General features: G+C 38.2%; 1 protein-coding gene across 1 annotated transcript in view; it reads right to left on the bottom strand.

Moving 5' to 3' along the window:
* The window catches only part of ZNF385D (zinc finger protein 385D), a 440,279-nt gene that overhangs the window by 137,732 nt on the left and 282,105 nt on the right, over window positions 1-20,442 (bottom strand). Inside the window, exon 3 of the mRNA XM_075419033.1 lies at window positions 6,227-6,369. Coding sequence (XP_075275148.1) covers window positions 6,227-6,369 — 143 coding nt within the window. The remainder of the gene's footprint in view (window positions 1-6,226; window positions 6,370-20,442) is intronic.

Below are 20,442 nucleotides of genomic sequence, written 5' to 3'. Positions count from 1 at the left end.
TCTTCCCTATTTTGAAAAATATTCAGCTAAAAAACAATAGAGATATAGACCATAAAGAAGAGTATAGCTATCTTACAGCTCAATTGCAATGCTATGGAAAGGAAATGAGCAAGACAAAACCCCTGTTTCTAGACACCTGTAAATGAGCAGCTATGCAAGGAATATCCCCAGCAGCAATAATCCCCTCTGTTTGTCTGACAAATTGACAGTTTGGTGTAGTAAGGTTTTCCACCTGATAAAGGTCCTTCTCATAGAAATGACATTAAAAATCAGCACGGACTATATTTTTACTGCCAAGTTCTTCTATATAAGCAGTATTCCATTTTGATTCACATGAAACTGAGGCCATTGTGTTGTCCCCTGACTATCCTCTTCTGGAAACATAGCAATCTGACAGCGTGTCATCACTACTGAACTTTGAAGGAATTTATATGATGAGGAAAAATAGCCTCGTTATGCTAGAGAGATACAATAAAAAGGAGTTTATTTTGTAAATTTCAGGCTGCTAATATTTAGAAAAACTAACATGTATTTCAGATTCCTACTCCACTCTTCACTATCAAAGCTACATCTTATTCATAACATCCAGAAAATTGGCACATCATTTCTGCAGCACGTATCTCTCTTCTAGATACAAAAACTATCTGGAACAAGAGCCTAAGGGAAAGAGTTTTAAAATGTCTTCTGGCAGCTTTTTGACACGTTTTCTCCACATTTCCTGGCATAACCCTTCCCAGAAATACTTGTCAGCAAGCAGGTTTTCTACATTGTCTATTTCTATCAGTGGTCTGCCCACAACAGGACAAGACTGCATTTCCCCAAACAACCATGAAACTACACTTTGTACAAGCTAACTCAGTGGTTATCAGCAGGCCAGGCAGAGCCCTACAGCAAGACGAAAGCGGGGAGAAAAGCAGCTCCCAGTGAAACAAGCCAGCCGTAATTGCCCGCTATGATACCTACAAACACAAGCTTCACTTCTCTAAAAGTAGAGTGTGCAGCCTTTGTGCTGCTCTGGAGGCTGCCAGGATGTCGCATAGGCTGGTTTGCGGGAAGCAGGGAGCACTACATTGGCACCCTAACCCAAGCTGTTGCTGGAATCCTACTCTACGCGCAACAGCCACTGTTACCTCCTCTTTGTTTCCCATATGGCAAATCTCTTCCAGAGGAAGGTGAAACGTGAAGCCTTAAATATTGCACTGGGGCTACTGGCATAGAACAAGCAAACAGGAAACATCAGGGGACTGAACAAGGATTACTACAGATGGATCATGAGAAAGAGACGTCTGTAAAGTAATAGTTCATCTTCCATCCATTTGGGGGTCGGACTAGATGACTTCTAGGGGTCCCTTCCAACCCAAAACTTTCTATGATTCTATCCACGTTTTGTACAGTTCTGGCATTGCCACTGCTGTTCCAAGTCATAACTTTCTAGTCAAAACTGTAAACATGTTCCTTTCCAAAGGATGCTTCTTTGGGAAGCTTTCCACCTGCAACAAGCGGAGATCAAGCTTCATTTTGAAGTTATGATGGAGATTCAAGCACCATCCCTATTTCTGCTTACAAGCATTTACTCAGATCTTCTACGTTGTGGACCTTTTTCACTACAGATTATGCTCATACTACAGTCTACAAAGTGTGACATAGTATTTCTTCAAAATTTTTCAGGAAAATGGTTAGCATATCTTTTAAGGACTGAACAACGAGTGCAACACATTTCCACCTAGTAATGGTAGATGTCCTGGACTTGTAAACTTTAAATTCTATCTTCTCTCAAGAGGCTGAAATATATAACTCTAAGAGCTTGAGAAATAAGCAAACCGCGGTTTCTGATGCATCTGTGCTTTGAGGATGATGGGCTTCGGAGTCTATGAGGTATAAATAAGATCTAACGGAGGTTTTATCTGTGGGATGGTCACTTAGGGTGGATGCTGATGTCTAGCAAAATGAAGCATTTCCTCTTAGTCCAGGGACTCATATCAATATTTTCCTACAAGCAAATTAACTTCTAGACTTTAATGCTTTGTGAAATTTCATTGCAACCAACCACTGGCTCATGAACAGAAACACCACATATGCACTCTCACATGCACTCACGGACCAGAGCATATTCAGTACAACTGCTAAAGCTTTGTGTCTCTAACAACTAGTTCTTAGAAGCACACAGACTTAAAGCTTCTCACTCTGCATACGAAAACACAGAATTATACCAAATGTTTGATAAATGATCTCAAACATTTTTCAGAATAGACAATTTAATTATTTTTCTATTCCTCTGACAATCTTCAAGTCTTATTTCAAAAAGCTACATAAGCACTGTTTACAGTCAAAGTTTCTTTCATTCATAAAATTTAGTCATTTAAATCCCTTATGCTTGATTCATCTTTTTACATCAGATAAACTTGCAATGAACTTGTGATTCTTCAGGGTCTGCACCAATGGGCTGTTTTCAGTTTAAACAGCTGTGTTGTTAAAATTTGTTTTTACACACGACTTGAGGGTACCCATTTGCTTCACAATTAAAAGCATAGAGCCTACAAATGTTCAGCTAACCAGATTGTTAATTGGTATGTTTGCTTTATACTTTCTTGTAGAAATAGAAAACGTTCCTCCTGAAATTGAATGGTTCAAAGGTTCACGTTATCTTCCTTGTGTTTCTCAAGTTCTCTACTTGTTACGTTTCCCTCTCCTCATTGTCAAGAGATATTACTGATAACGGTTTGCACAACCCATGTTATCTCTTCTATTCTCTGCTTCGATGAAAGCTTTTGCCTTTGCAGAAATCAGTGCTGAGTATTTTCCTCAGAGGTGGCCAGCAAAAACTGGGCTAGCTTTAGACCAAAATCATCAGTAACAAAGAAAATAATCTTATGTTTGCAATAAACTGAAATAGAGTGAAAAAAATGGTATAAAATACAACACCTTACTATTATTATTTGTAGTACTTTAGATTGGTATTTGGTTTTGTTAGTCCTTGTGTATGTGCCTGAGATTCTCAACCGGTAAATTACTTTTGCTTTTACTTCTCCTAATATTTCTGTCTAGTTCATGTGAATCCTCAAATTCCCTTAAGAATATCTCTAGATAAAATCAGAAGCATAACTGCTTGATAAATGGGACCATTTCTCTGTAAACGTACAATACAATGTCAGCATTTCTGTCATATGATTTTTGAGTGGAATTTAATATATCAGCTGTGAACAGCTTATGACCCTTAATGTGGGATTCATCTAACCAAATGTAGATGCAGCTGAGCCAGTCCCTTATTACAGTCAGCAGAGATGAATGGAAACTTTCAGGGTTCACTTCACCTCATGCCAAAGCGCTGGCACTGCAACCTACCTTTGTGTATTTTTCTCCACTTCAAAAAATTGAGAAATTGCTCATTTTTTCCATTATATTTTGTGAAGAAATTTAGGCCTATCACAACCAGTCTTGAGTTAGAATTGCCATAACCAGAGACCACTTCTTTTTTCTAAAAGATGACTGAATTCTCACTCAACTTTCTCCTTGATCATGCTCTTCTCAAGTGAAAGCTGTTGAACAATAGCCAGTAAACAGCCAAAATTCTGGACTTTCTGCTAGACTCTTGGGAAGTAGTCTGGATATGCTGCAAAACTCATTAGTTTCTGTGGAACTGTGCAAGGGTCAAGAGGTCTTTAGAAATCCATTTCCTAAGACACGATCTATGACCTTGATGTTTCAATCAAGAGTAAAGCTAATTTACTGACAACAAGCGAGAGAACGTCCAGTTCAGGTGTTCAGAGTTTTGGGTCTTTTACTGACCTCCACCTGCTTGACCTTGGTTTACCCACAGAACATAAATGCTTCTCTGCTGACACTGTGTAGGATTGTCCATGAAGTCAATGAACATAAAGCATTATCAACACTTACAATCGTTCATGAGCATATATATTTACAAAGATCATTTTTTGGTTATACACTTTTTTTCAGTCTCACACTCAAATACTTCAAGCCCTTATCAGACATCATGTTTAAACTCTAACATGACTTGTGGGTAACCTTCTCCTTAGGCTGATAATGCTTAGCAGTAACTGAGCATCAGCTCATTCATCAGCTTGGAATGAATTTCTGGAAATATGCAGAACTTCTCAGCTAGCCTACATGTTTGGAGGATGCCATCAATCAGCTCTGGCATAGGAGCTAAACACAGCAACATTCAATAACGTACTGTTCAGAATGAAAACAGGAACACTGAGGATGATGCTGCACGTCAGCACACATGATGAAAAGGCCAAGGTCGCATCACAAGGCAAAGAGGATGAGCAGCAAGGCAGGTGACAGCAGCTCTGATGACAGCATCCTCACACTCAGGATGGACATACTCAGCAAAGGTGGACTCAGCAGATGGCCACACAGCACAGGAAGCAGTACTTTGCACAGGAATGAACCTCAAGACACTGTCAAAAAGGGCTACTAGTCTCACTCTTCAAACCTAGGCTCAGTTTACTGAACAACTGAAAAGACGAGGAGTCTGCAAACTCCAACTACAGTGCTTATACCAAACAATATACTACTAAGATGATGTTTCGGAATAACAGGGCTTTGATAGGAATCTATTTTTACTTTCTTACTTCTAGATTAATACGAGCGCTTCTTCCCCCACCACTCACTAAAAACAATTATAGTATAAAATCAGTCTTTGCAAGAAAACAACAAACTGAAAATTCATGAAACAACACAAGATTAACATTTATTTATTAAAATTCATCATTAAAATTGCATTTGAATTACCCAGAGTTAAACAATTAGCACAACAATCTGAAGACTCTGAACTACGGAAAATCCTGAAAAAAACAGAAATCCCAATAGACAATGTCCAAAAATTCAGCTGGCCTACTGTATTAAATACAAACAGTGATCACAAAGCAAAACTAGTAAGAAAAGACCTAAAGCATACTGAACAAGTCTAACGGTTTATCCATTTCATTATGAGTTACTAGTAACTTGGTTAAAAGCAGCACTTTTTAAAACTTTGCTGCATACCTATATACATTTTAAAATTAGAAAAAGTTTCCTTGTAATAAGAAATTTCTTTGACATATTGTTTCTGAGCATTTGAAGACTTGCAGCTTATAGCTTCTCTGATATCTATTAATGCTGTAAATTGCTTGAATTTAAGACTGCACAAATATTTTTGACAATTAGTTCATTTTAATTTCTTTAAAGCAAAATGAACATCCATAAAAGGTAAATAAATGAACATTTAATTACAGAAATTTGCTATTGATTACTAAAAATTGCTTCTAGAATGGGCATGTTTTTTTACCACTCTTAATTATTATAATTAAGATTTTTGCATGTTAATTAGAATTGTTTTGGCCTCTCTGTGTCTCTCAAAGTAGGTAAGCTCATACATTCTTAATTTTTTTTTCTCTATCCAGTATATGTAAATGAGGAAAAGAACTTCCCAGAGTACGTTCAAATTAAAAAATGGCATAATTCTATAAAGTCAAAATTAACGTAAAACCAATTCAGACTTTTTTTTTCTTTAAGAGCATTACATATCTCAGCTAGAAACAGAAAAATTGAAATATTCACGACACGTCAGTAAAATAATAAAAATACCTAAGAAGGAATAAGATTTCTATAGTCACAGATAATATGACTACTTAAAAAAAAATTTTAAAGCAAAATCTAACCTTGTTTTAACCTCAGGCCTGAGAAATAAAATACCCCAATGTGAAAAAAATACAGTGGATTGTTTGCCAATGAATATCTCATATACCAGCTAATGCTGTTCTCATTCTTGCTTTAATTGCCCTGACTGTTTTACCTTTTGTAGCCCCTCCAATTTGTAAATTTTATGTATTTCCCAGGTAGCCTGTTGGAGACGGGATGTAGAACGCCATCACTCTGAGTTTCGCTGTCTGAGAGTTGCAGTGAACTGCAGGTTAGCGAAACCCCGCACATCTTAAATTAGAGGGGAAACTCACAAGCCCTGTGATTGAATATGGCTTGCAGTTTCATTGCATGTCACTTGGGATCATATAATTTTTTCCTTCTAGATTGCTTCTGGCTAACACTCAGCTAGGCTTTAATTTATGGCCTACCAGTGTGTCTTTAAGAGCTTTTTGGCCCTCAGTAAGGGAGAGGATATTCCAGGTTTAATTGAGTACATAAAATTCTACTTTGTGCCCTCTTGAGTCTGCCATGGAAACTGTGGCTCACTGAAGTGGACAGTAACTGCTAGGAGTGTACTTACTGCATTGAAGTTGGGGAAGAGATTGACTGCCGCAGCAGTGTCCAGAGGAAACGGAAGAAATGGTTTAATATCCAGTGACGGCTGCAAAGGTGGAGCAGGAGGACGCACTAGGGCTGGAAGAGCAGGGCTCTGGCATGTACCACCTAGATGTAGAAAGAGACAGGAGGCATTCAGCAAGTACTACGATTAGTGGGGGAAAAAGCCAACACAAAAAACCAGCAATAAAAAGCCAATATGGGATTAAAGAAATACATTTTTATTTGTCCACAAATTACTGCATTACTGAAAAAGAGCACAGCTCATTCAGTGGCTGTTGATTGTAATTCTTTGCCAGTAATTGCTTCAGGTATCAATCTATCATTATTTAAAATTAGCTAATAAACCATTTCTCTCCCTGGATTATCTGGACCAATAGTTCAGCGTATGCCTGACTGCCCTTTAGAACTTCAGCTAGTCTCATCCTGTTATAATTTCAGTGTTTCACTCCAACCCTATTGCTCAACCCTCCAAAGGCAAGCTGCTCCAGAAGAAAAACAACAACAACTACCTGTTCGGCTCAGCAAAAGTCATATTCATTTGCAGAATCTTGATTTTTTTAATTCAACACTCACTCATGGAGCTTACAGCTTCAGAGTCAGCCTAAACCTCACGAACACAACATACCTTGCTGCCTCTAGAGTTGATCGATACAAATCTAAACTAAGAACAATTTCAGCAGCCAGTTTATGGGGAGGCACCAAAGAAGACTTTCTGCTCTCGCAAGGGGTGGAGCTGACTGAGATGCTGTGCAGCAGAAAGCTCCTCCCGGCTAACGATACAAACCACCAGCTCCGTGGGAACTTAGTGCAAATGAAGAAATCCCCTTGCATACCAATAAGTTGCTACCTGTTTGCAGCGGACCCTGTTTTACTTATTTGTTTCCCATTGCCACAGCCAGCGAAAAGCTGGAAGGATCCAAGCCCGTTCTCTGCTTCCAATATCTCCCATGTTTTGGTTGCACTCCAACTCCAAAACATCAATTCCCTGTTAATTAAAGACTATTTGGATCCTACGAAACTGTTAAAATATGCCAGTGTTCTTCCAATCTGAGAGGCAGGCAACAGACTGTAAAAACCTGATGGTAACAGTCCAAGAAACATTAAAGAAAAAAAAAACAAAAAACAAGAAAACCCAAAAAAACCCCAAAAACGTAAGGGGAGTTTTACCTCGCTGATTGAACAGGGACACCGTCTGACATACCAACACAGGGAGAGATCCAAAATCTGTTTCTTTTTTCCCCTCTTGTACATACAGATACATTAGACAAGCTGCAAACATTCTTTAAGAGCCCAAATACAAAGTAGTCAGAATGATATATGGAATCTCTCCATATTTGGCCAGCAAATCTGCTAACAAGGTTTGCAATTTAATGCATCTAATTGAGGGCTAACAGCACAGGATTTAATTAGCCAGTTGCAGCAGATCATTCACAGTTCTGCTTCTAGGTATAAAATTAGCTGGAGCCAAATTTTCAAAGACAGTCTTTTTTGCCAACTTTCAGCTCCTCTGTGAAACATTGCACTAAGAATCACTGAAAGGAAAACATTACCCACTAGTAAACAAAAGGTATTGGATTAGGGTTCACTCCAGTTTCACGCTAGTTTTTGCCCTAGACTAACTGCTTTTTTGGAGTAATTTCTACATTTGCCTCAATGTAAGCGTGTCCCAAATCACTCTTCGAAGGCAGCAGCTAAGGATATGTGCAACAGAAAAGCAGAGGGCAAGCAGCTCTGCTTTCCATAGCTCACCAGCACAGAACCACCAAGTATTTCATGATTGCCATTGGTTTGGCAATTGCTACATTCCCACAGAACTATTAAAAAAACAGTGTAAAAATAAATTTAACAGGTCAGAATGACGATACGGTAGTGTCATACAGGCCAATCTTACACTCTTTGAATAGCAAAGGCCCATAAAGTTATTTTTTTAGATGATAGAAATACTGTTTTTTCCTCACATAAAGCTTTTACAGGTCATGAAGGGAAGGAATCACTCCTATGATTAAAACCCTTCCTAAGCAGTCTCCAGGTTCCACCTGAGATTGTACAGAATCACACAGAAATGCGAAAGTGAGCATTTGCCTGACAATAGCAAAGAAATTTAAGCTGATTAAACATCTTCCAACTCACAGATACAAATGCAAACTGCACTGAGGAATTTCACCTGCGCTTGGGTACCCCACTCATCGAGTTTATTATCTCAGTACTATGGAGGAAAGCCTTGCAGGTTTGGATTGCCTACAGCAACAGCATTGTTATCCTGTGCTCTTCTATGATACCATGCCAAGAAGGACGAAATAGTTCTTTCTGTGATCCTTTGCTGTGGCATGACTAGGCACTCACCCACCTGCCGCTGCCAGCCAGTGCTGCACGAAGTCATCTGGGGACGAGAACACGCTTTAAAAGGAAAATTTCAGCCAGCTCTGCAGTACCTTGGCTGGGACTCTGAGCCTCTGGAACAGAGTTTAAAATCTACCACAGTCCTGGCTACAGTGGGACAGAAAATGAATATGTTCAGCAGCACAGTTTCTCTCTGTTTTTGCAATAGTGTCAGACATGTGAGAAATGACGGAACATGTGATAGGTATCATGAAATTTGAGCTTTTGCTTGAAAGAAATTATCTACTATTTATGGATGCAAAAAATAGCTTCTCTTTCCATTTAACATATGCAGAATTGTAGTCTAGAATCGGGAACAGAAAACCTGGAGTAATGGCAACCATTTTTGTGACTCAGCTTAACTGAAAAAACCTTTGGATAACATTTGGGAATGTCAACATTAACTATTTCCCATCTAATCTACTAGCAGAAGGATGGAGAGGGGTAGAAGCCCACCAGGAAGAGTCCTTGAAGAGCATGTGTAGAGAAAATCTTGTTGTACAGAAGGCAGTATCAAGGGCAGAAATGATGACAGAAGGAAAACATGAGAACCGAGAAAGCCAAACTGAATGGAAAGAAAGAGAAGTCCACCAAAACTCATAAAGCAGAATTTACTTTGTAAATCACTGGTGCTATGTGTGGCAATAGGACACTTAGAAAATTACTATAACAAGACATAAGTGCTTTTTAATTATCCAGTGTTACTGAACACTGGATCAAGGTGAGGAACCATAAAGATTGCTTATGACTGTTTTGAGGTTCTGTATTATAAGCCTGCACAGAAAGACCTTCATCACTTTCCCTGTGCAGATGCAACACTGCTGATCAACACAAAACGAAGGCTCAACGTCAGCCTTTTTACAGACTTCCCACCAGCAAGGTTTGGAGTTTCACCTAGACTAATAAAGCTAAGATAACATCCAACATCACTGACAGGCTTTGTCCACAGCCTGTGCTTGACGCTCTGTATTATTACCTGAAGTTCACATAGACACCCTTGCCAAAAATTAGGCGCATGCACAGCCTGACTGAAGAAACATAACAGTCCCCCCTAAAATGTAGGGCAGGACAGGTCTAAAGTTACACTTTATGGGTAACATGCTACAATATCTTAAAATAGGACGATACTAACGTATTTACTAATTCAAGTGTTACAAGTTAGTGATGCTACAGTCTAATGTGTCTTTCTGAAGAGTAAGAATCTTTCCAGCCCATTCAGATCTTAAATGGGAGAATAATGGTCCATACATTTGGGAAATTCATGTCAATGTTTTTACCTTGATTTTCTGTGTAGCAAGCACTGGAATAATACAACTTAGAAGCTTAATTAGCTCAGCATTTTAACAAAGATTGAAGTAATCCTTTGTTTCTTAAATTTTCTGGCAATTTAAAACACAGCCAAGGTAATCTCTTGTCCACAGGCACTGGCAATACATCCAAGGTAAGCATGAGCAAACAAGTTTGAAGAAAAGCTTGCCACAAATCTTTGCCCCTTCCTATATCTCACTGAGACAGTTTTTGACAAGTCTCCCGGTGTCAAACTGTGTGTTTTTACACACAGATGGACTTCTGCATCTCCAGTTGGGACTACACATTTTGCCTTACCATCAGGTAATCTGTTTTGCAATACAGCATTATGCTCTGAGAACAGACAGGCAACGTAGTACAAAGCCATGTGTGCAACATGAGGTTCATATTCTTTGCAGCATATCCTACTCAAGTGTCTCTCCTTCACCAACCACTGGTGATACGAACTTCAGCACTACAACACCTTTCTTACCTCTATCTGGAACCAAGGGAAGACAACAGAAACATTCAGATGAAGAGATGACTCCTACAGGTTCAGCCTCTGTTCCACAAGGAATTGCCACATTTTATTTCTTTTGAGTTGTAATATGAATAAATACTGTTCCCCCTGCCCCCTCCCCTGTTTTTGACTTCAGAGACCATATTTCTCTACGGAATTGAAAACAGATTTTAAAATCAGAAGTCATTGCAAAAAGAAGCAGCCAGATTTCTTTAAAAATGCTGAGGTTTTGAGCTTATCTTAAAGACACTTTTGTCACAATTCTTCACAAAAAATTAACACCTTCCGGGGGACCTGGGGGAAATTTTTGCTCTTCCCGAAATAGCATTTTCTAATAAGAATGTCTCTCATGCAAATTTTTGTGTCCAGTTCATCTGAAATATCCCTCAGAACAGTGCTTTAGTGTATAAACAGCTGTAAGTACTGCCCCTAAAATCTGAATTAAGAGAAGCATAAAGACTGAATATGCACAAACAAAAGCAAATAGTCTTAGAGCAAACAGACATGATATGGCAGGGTTTTTTTATCTACAGGATAATAAATAACAAATTTTATTAAAGTTTATGGAGGACGCCAAGATCCCTGTCCCTCAGATCGCCTAACAAACAGCTCAACAGTTTAGCAATCGCATATTCCTATATTTTGTGACTTGGCTATAGAGAAAGATATGATACATCTTCCCCTGTATAGCCTTTCCTCATGCACACTTTCATTCCCAATCCTCTAAACTCAACTGCAGGTTTAGCTTCCAGAAAAAGAATCACCAGATCTATTATCAAATAGCCTCTCCTAAGGAAATATCCAGTCCAAATTTTGCAGACACAAATAATGTAGATAATTTTTTGCAATGCATTTGGAACTCCGAGGTATGTAAACTGGGCAGGAACTCTAAACTAATACCCCATTAATCTAAATCTTTTGCAGTTCTTCCATCACTATCTATTACCACCATAAACACCAGATGAAAAAGCAAATCTCTGCAGAATTCCATTTTCATTCCTTCTTTACTTTGCAATTCTTTCCTTCTGGCCACGTGTACAGCCATTTTCAATACATCAGGGACACCAAAAACTAATGCTCTAATTCCCTTCCACCCTAGAGTCTGAGTTTATTTTCAGTATTGTAATTTGGTTTCTCCAAGATACGGATATTCCCAAGTTTTCCATCCCATCTCACAGCTCTCACAACATTTCCCTGATCGCTTATTTGAGATTGAAAGAGTACACACATTCTGCCTTAGCGGAAGCTCAGAGAACCTTCAGCTGTTATGACTCAGTGGACTAGCTGGTAATATAGCACTGCTTTCCAACTTAAAAGTTAACTTCCAGGTAAACTTAAAAAGGTAACTTCAGAAAGCAACACTAATATCTTTTATATAGGATCTTAATATCTGACAGTTCACATCCAGTAATCATTACAATATATCCTAGAGAGCCTGAGCCAAAAGAGGATCTTTTTTCCTAGAAGATTTTCAAGAAAACTAAATCAGGCTATTTTACAGCATAAAAGCGACGGGATATGCAAGGAGCTCGTGTTCTATCTTATAAACGCTAAGAAACTTACATTTGAAAAACTCAGTATCAGCTAGAACTTTAAATTCATTATGAATTTAGTTTGCCAGTGGGCCAAAGAAAAGGTGTATTTGAAAGGATTTTCTTCAAAAAGATGATAAAGACATAAGCAATTAAGAACAGTATGCTAGCCATGATGAATAATGAACTTTATCTAAAATATTAGATATCACACTCTCCTCTTCAGAGAATCTGATAAAATGGGAAACTGAAAGACATCCAAAGGCAAAAGAACAATCTTCTCTGGGATACAACAGAGACAATGTGACACAAATAGTAGATCCGAATTTTAGGAATTAGCGTAATGTAATTTGCAATGACCTAGAGTCACTAGGGTACTCCCTTTAATCACTGCATGACAGTCTTCATTTTTGCAACAGATACTTTTCTTAAAAACTGCTGTATTGTCATTTTAAAGGTAAGTTCAGTCCCACAATAAAGTAGTATCAGTGACCTAACTTGACACAGCAAAATAGGCCTCACCTAACCACCAAACTACTTAGCAGTTATTATATCAGTCAAGTGACTAAAATAGGAACTCAGCATACAGAAAGTTAGCTACCATGCAACCTGTATCTTTTATGTGCATAAATGGATATACTTCTAATTTTAAACATTTAATTTTAATAAGCTACATATTATTCCATACAGACTAAAAGGAGGTTATCTATTTTCTGACCATTTATAGTGTTAGAACTCATTTCCTTGTAAGGGATTTTTTTTTTTTGTGGTTGTTTTGTGTGTGTTTTGTTTTATTTGGGTTTGGTTTGTTGTTTTTTTTTTTTTTTTAGAAGGGAAAATGAGGATTAAAACAAAGTGCTTTTGACTCCTGCATTGTTCACAGACTTTTACGGGGGACTGTTTTCATTATATAATAATCTCAAAATACTTGAAAAATTAAGATATGAACATTTTAACACAATATCGGTTCATATAATCCCTCTTAGTTTCAGAAAAGAAAAAACACAACTGTATTAAATACTTGACACCCACTAGAAAAGAAGAACTCTCAAAATGGGGCTCCAACCACAGCAGCCTCGATCCTGCTGACCCTCCTGAGACAGCTGGAGGATCAAGTACACTGTGTATCAATACGAGCTTTTCTTTCATAGGTTTTGCTGTTAGCAATGTTAACAGTGGCCAGTCACTCTGAAGAGGATGAATGCAACACTGTCTCAGCTGTGGAGATTTGTGAGTAATTGATTTTTCAGTTCACTGGAGAAACCAAAAAATAAAGACAATGGGGGGGGGGGGGGGGTGTGTGAAAATGAGTGCGTCAGCTGAAACATTTCTTCCACCCAAAATGAAATTCTACAGTTTGTACTTGGATACTCCACCATTTTTCATTATTTAAATATTGGCAAATTTCAAACATCTAAAACCAAACAATTCAAAACTACTCATCACAAAAATATTTCAAAATATTTTCTAATCTCTTTCTCTCATTTCCTCCCTCCTTTTTTTTAAAAAAAAAAGTGTAACTCTTCCAGTTTGGCGCAAATCAATACCCACTATTTATTTACAGAGCACATTTTTCAGCATATGCACTACTCACCTGGAAAGTCTGAATCAGCTCTGGTCACTTGCTGCTATTCAACATATTATTTTGTCTAGAGACAATATTTATTCTGTGATTCCTGCAAAGTCAGCTAGTTTAGAAAGATAATTCTTGTTGTTATTAGTATTAGTTTTAAAAACCTGCAGCTATGCATTACACTGTTTTTCTAAAGTCTTATCTTTCACGCTTACAAACGTTTTGAAAAACATAGAATCATATATCCCAATACAAGAATTTTGTCTGAAAAATGCACCTCTCTGTACGCCTAAGGAGTAGATTTCTCTTTTCATTGTGTAGAACCCTGTGAAACTACTATCATAATGTTGGGCTAGGAAAACACAGAGACTAATTTTCACAAATACTCTGACATCCTTTATCTCTTTTCATTATTGTCCTTACTTTTGGTAACCAAGCTCAGCTTCCTGCTCCCTTTTTGCTACCTTCTTCCCTCCTGTTCCTCTGTAATTATCCATCTGCCTTAACAGACAGGTGGGCCCAGATTACAGACAATAAAGTCCAGTCTGTCTGAATAGGATCAACGTACACAGCACTGTGCAGACCTGACCCAGGCTCAGGCCACAAGGACGCAAATGTCAGAGCCTCCATGAACCCCACAAAGTATCACCCCTTTGCCCCCATATCTAGCATATGCTATGGCCTGCAGGAAACACTTAATCAATTAAATTTTTTTTTTTTTAATTAAATAAAATCTACTGAAAAACCACGATCTGAATTTCAGTACTTAGCACTGTCTAGCAATGAATTCCACTAACTCATTATGGGTAACACCTTCTACGGATTATAAATTGCACAACGGCAGCAACTAAGCTTTTTATTTTAGCAACCTGACCTACCTAATTGAGCTCTTTGGAATCCTTTGAGGTTTTATTCCAGTTGGTCAAATTTGGATGACTTTTTTTCCCCTACTGAAAGCTGTTGCATCACTGAAAATTAAATGATCCAAAACGCATGTTCCACTTTCTGTAAAGTTTTGGCTGTTTCTAATAGAAGAAAACAACAAGAAATTGTCCAATTTGGCCACCTTGCTTACTACCAGCTGCCCACATCAAGCACTAGCCATGCCAGTTACTAGAGAATCAGAAAGCCCAAGACAGCCAGCATCATGGCTTCAGAGAAGACAAGCAAAATGCCCACGAACTGCAGCTCTCCTCCCTCTTGAGAACAGAGGAGCTTTTCACTTCTGTTTGCTTTACAAACCAAAATCAAATATTAAATACCCAGCAGCCCTACTTTTCTCCATGCAGTTCTGGTATTAATTCTCAGAACATTTCTACATGGCAAGAGATTATCCCCATTTTTCAGCTAGGAACCTAGGACAGATAGTGTAAGTCGCCTGCTGACAGTTCACACAGCAATCTGTGGCAGGTCAAGGTAATGAGCCCTAGGTCCCTACATTTAGTACTCTGAGCGCTGCAACATCCTTCCCTGGTTTCAGTGTAGTAGTGAATTGAATGCACTTTCACTCAGACTGGAGTGATCTCACGATAGCAAAGACAATGTCAAAACCTGTTCTTCCTTCCCAGCCACAAATGCCACAGGGAAGATTAGTGGACCGGTGAGTCCACATCTGCACTAATAATTCACTTTTGGCAAACTATGTCTTCCCAGCTCTATTCAGCATTTCCTTCCCCTCCCACTCATGTTTTATACAACTTTCTACTTCAGTAAGAAAGTGAATCCAAGGAACTGAAAAGCCTAGAGTGAGCTACAAATACATACAGACATTCCTACCACCAAGCAGTAATGCCAGGCCAGAAAAGTTTGTCTGGATAGCGAATGAAAAAGAGTTTTCCCTTCTCTTCTCATGACCATAAGGTCCCACATAATGCAGCTACCCACAGTATGAATTCCAGCCTTCAGTGGAAAGATTGACATTCAGACTCAAGCTAAGGTGCATTCTGAGGTGTATGGGAAGCATGGGTGCTATCAGAGGAGCACTGCAATCCAATGAAGTTAGAGGAAGGTCACAGTGTTACAAATGTGCATTTTCCCAAAACTGCATATACAGTGTTTCTCTACAGCTTTCAGCAGATAAAAGAACTTTTCTGACAGTGCTAGACTGACGGCACCATTATTGACTAGTGCATCGTGGATGCCTCCTAAACAGCAGGTCAGAGTACGTGGTTAGTAGCCTCCACTGGAGAGTTACTAGACCTTACAAGATCTAACCAGCTACAAGCCCAGCAAAAATGCTGTTACAAATTAAATGGATCTAAGTACTGAACAATAGGGAGGAAGCCACTGAAGGGCATTAAGAATTATCCCAAAGTATACTCCCCTGGGGTCACAGTCTCCCAACAGATCCTAACAACAAAGACACGCCACACACACCAAATAAATAAAACAACAATAAAAGCATCAGCCAAGTATTACAAAAATCACATTAATTTTTAAAGCTTTATACTTTCTGACATTTAAAAAAGTCTTTGACCTGGCATATTCTGCAGTTGGATTTTTCTGATGTTTTTGTAAAGGTCACGTTTATGGTATATCGAGCACAGATTTCCAAGGGTTATTAATCAGAAGAACACTGCATTGCAAACAGATTTTCAAAGAATTTTTCATTTTTATGATGAATATATTAGCAATTTTAAAAGTGCCATTTTTCAAAAACATGCTTGGGAAAGAAGCAATGATTAACTTCTGATGTCTTTACTTTAAATGAAACAAGCATACAACTGAGACAAATATACAACTAATATCATAAAATGGACACACTCCACTAGCAAAGTCTATGAGGATAGTGCTGTGCAGCAATGCCTCTTCCATTTAGCAGTGGGAAAGCTCAACTTCACCAAATTTTATTAATAAATTCACTAGAAATAGCTTTTACACATTTTTAACTCCAAAGTGCAAGAGTAAGTGGATCAGAGCACCACTTTGCTTTTCTGTTAGCTGTCAAACCTCTGCTGTTTTATTGACTAACAGGTAGACAGACTTGGGAAGTGACCCAGTTAGGAGAAGCATGGCAGAATCGAGGTCAAAGAAACAAAGCCTGCCCAGGTCAAAGCTAGGTCCACGGAAAGAGAGGAAGGAAAGGAGGGAGAGAGGTGCATAGAGAAAAGAGTGATGGAAAGTCTGTTGTTATGTAGATCCACTTGGGTGTTGGTCTTACAGGTAGCACGCAACAACGGACACGAAAATACCTCTGTGATTCTATACCAGTGTTGCATAGACTGGGGCAAGATTCTCCCCTTGAATTAACTTCACAGAACCGCCTATGTATACATACATAACAAAAATGCATACTTGTTGAAACAAAACCATATTTTTTGTTTTTCTTTCCCATGCATAAAGACATAAATGCTTACATAATACATCAGAGACTATTACAGTCCTAGAATTCTGATTCACAAAATAACTCATACGTATTTAAAACTATTAGGTTTAAGGTCATTCATTAGGCAAGTGAATAAGTGTTATCATTTCTTGCTGAATAGAAAAAGTAGAGTAGAATGAAAAGCACAGATTTACAAATGGATAGCGAGCACAGCCATAGACATAGCAGACAGAAGTGAGTTTTAAAGGACACGCTCCTGGACATAAAGCACTATTCAGTTCATGCTGGCTTGAAAGATACTTGTAAGATAACTTGTACATCATATTACCATTTTTCCTATGTCCTAAATTAAAAATACTCAGAAACTTTTCCCACCAGTGAAATATCTGATTTCCCACTCCATGGAATCTCTGAAGTTCTTAAAGAAAAGTAAACCAAACCAGTGAACATGAGTATCTTTCATACTATTCTTTCTCAGGATGTAAAACCAGAAAAAACTATTAGATAACGTGGCCTGATTGTCTCTAAACCCCAAACCATTACTTTTCATGAAACTTCAGCTCCACTTTAATGAAACTAAACCAGTTCAGCCCTCAGGAGATAGAGCTGTTTGTGCAAAAATCAAGAGCCTGAGGCTCTATCTGCGACCCAGACTTTCTGCAAAAAGAAGCTGATGAAAAATTGAAGTTATCCTAGCAGAAAATCCACACTTTGCATTGAAACACAAGGCAAAGAAAAAAAAGATAGTTCTTGGCATTCTGCTGTCCCCACTGAGACAGGGGAAGGGGAGGATAAAATGTTTAGTTAACTGTTAAGTTTGAGCTTTACTACAATAGAATCTTATGCCACCTCAAAGCACACATGCACTGTGCCTACCAGTGAATAATCTCTGGATTTTAACCATCAGGTAATTAAAAAAGTAAAAGAAAAAAGGCCAATCACACTCTGGGGAGAGAAAAATCTTTTTATCTCCTGTTAAGTATCTCCTGAACACTTGAAGATTTGATCACAGTCATTGCCTTCAGCATTAAGCAGTTGAGGTCAGCTTCCACCACACTGTCTTACAGAAATGTGAAATCAGATGTTGCTTTGTTACCCCACTACCCAAAATTGAAGGTTAACTACAGTTGTTGCGATATAGCAAGTTGGGCATCCAAGTAAGACAAAAGCATACACGCTAACAAGATAGCAGCCTTCCAACATGAAGAGATGTGTCATTTAATTCACCAGAAATCACAGATTGTCACTGACTGTCTTTAAACCGTTGCTCTGCTGTACCAAGCAAGACATCAGACATTCTTTGTCTGACAAAGACTGGGGATGCAAATGATTAGCAGGCTCTGGACTGCAGTACAGTTTTGAGTTCAGCAAGGGGTCAACCATGAAAGGAGAGCAGGTGCTGATAAAGCATAAAACCCTCAAGATGACATTAAGGGCAAGGAGTTTGCACCAAATTTGGGAGGGGAAAAAACAGAGAGGAAAGAAAAAAAAGCTAAGGGGAAGTAAGAAGGCAGCAGACAGAACAAGAATGGAAATAAAAGAATGGGATGTTGGAAGTCAATGGAAGAAATTTGAACCTTGGCCAGCATCAATTAAACAGATGTTTTATGGAAATTCTATATCCAGACACAGACTTAGTTTTAATAAAGTTTAAATAGGATGTGTTATAACATACTTAAAATGTAACAGTTCTGTAACTCTATTGTATCTAGAAAATACTAACATCATTGCCAAAACCTATTTATCGCAATCACACACTGCACTTGTTCTATTCCAATTATTTTTCTTTTTTTTCCCCTTTTTTTATTTTGAAACAGAGATAAATATGTGCCATATGATATGCTGGAAAACAGTTTCTAGTTTCTAATTTACAGTATATCCTGATGAATAAATAGTTCTCTTTCCTTCCAAAATCTGTGGGATTATGCTTACATAGACACAGTCAAGCAAATAGCTACTTCATAAACCAGTAAGTCTCTATATTCAAAAAGTGTAAGTATAAATCACACTATGATGACATACAACTGATAAAGATTTAAAAGAAAGTATTATTAGGGCTAGTGAACAAACTTCACATTTGAGTAACAGTTCGAGCTACCAAAAAAAAGAAAAAAAAAAAAAAAAAGAGTACAATTTCCAAAGGCACGAAAGCTTGAAATAACAGAGTTTGACTAACTCTCTGAACACTAAATGCTCCACTGCACAAACAGGCTACCTTCATTCTCACTAACAGATCCCAGCCATCACCCTTCTGCAGCAGAGAAAAACACAACAAATCAGACTATCCTGAATTCACTTTTATAAAGCTGTCTCTTTGTTCTCCGTCATAGAGGAGCAGTTTGAAACCATGTTTTACGCCAGCAAGAAACAAGGATCCCATCTCCCTTGCATCAGGCTTTGGTGTTGCATATGCCCCTCCAATCAAAGTTATGGATAACTAATCATAACTATTCTTCTATGGCATTTTGGCTGAAGCTTTGCTTCAAGATGCCATTGCTTGAGAACAGGAGATGGAGAGAAAACACTGCCAAATTTAACTTTTTTCTAGGTTGCAAAGTTCTGTTAGAATTTGTCTTCTCTGCAGACCTATGCATAAGTTACAGTCTCACACCTGCTTATTATGGAAGCAAATCCTTATAAAAGTTTCAAAAATTAAAAGAAATTAAGGTCTGTATTTTAATCAAAGGCCCATATTGAAGCCTGCTCTGTAAGTTCCCAATGCCTCAGGGAAATGTCCCAATAGTTGGGCTATTGACTAACTGGGGATACTTGCACAATAATCTCTTTTTGGAGCAGTTTATATTTGTGTAAACGTGTATTCACCTCACGAAGGAATTTAGCTTGGGTTTCCAGCAGCCCACAAAAATCCCTTGGCCATAGGGCTAGTATCTTTCTGGGAAAGTGAACACATTCTTTTTCAGTGGAGAACTTCTAACAAAATGGCTATTTATAAAGAAAGGCTATGGAAACTTCAGTTTTGGCAAGTTTACACCTGATGGAACTGATCTAGGCAAATGTTTTGAGAGCTGGAATATGTGGCAGTTAGTAGGTTGACTGTCCTTTTCCTGATACTTGTTAAAATCCCGGCAGGTCCATTTTTTATATCTCTATGTAAAACATACCTATAACTTAAAAAAAGTTTTTCAAGCAAGGAAAATTATCTGCTGTCATATTCTTTAGGTGGGGGGAAAGCACCACTGCTTTTGCAGACAAGACACAAAGGACAAAAGAATTTTTTTGTCCTAGTTTCCACAAACTCGGGCATGTCAGGCCCAATTTATCTAATCCATGACACGTTGGATGCTCCAGGCTGCATCCACAGAAATAGACAAAGGCATGTCCTCCACAGATTTAATGAATGGGAATCCCTGCCCCTGGCTAATATAAATTGTGCTTGTTGGTGAGTAATTCTATCGATTACAATCCAGATACATTTACACATATACACATAAGAGTTTTCAGTAATTGACCAAAAAATACAAACCTAAACCAAAAATATGTTCATATTTCTTTACACTATGAGAAATTACTTATAATTTTTTAGCTTTTCTGTATCCTATCC

The sequence above is a fragment of the Opisthocomus hoazin genome, chromosome 4 (assembly GCF_030867145.1).
Source record: "Opisthocomus hoazin isolate bOpiHoa1 chromosome 4, bOpiHoa1.hap1, whole genome shotgun sequence".
NCBI lineage: Eukaryota > Metazoa > Chordata > Aves > Opisthocomiformes > Opisthocomidae > Opisthocomus > Opisthocomus hoazin.
Note: the sequence above shows the minus strand (reverse complement) of the source record. Positions and strands in the feature narration are given on the sequence as shown.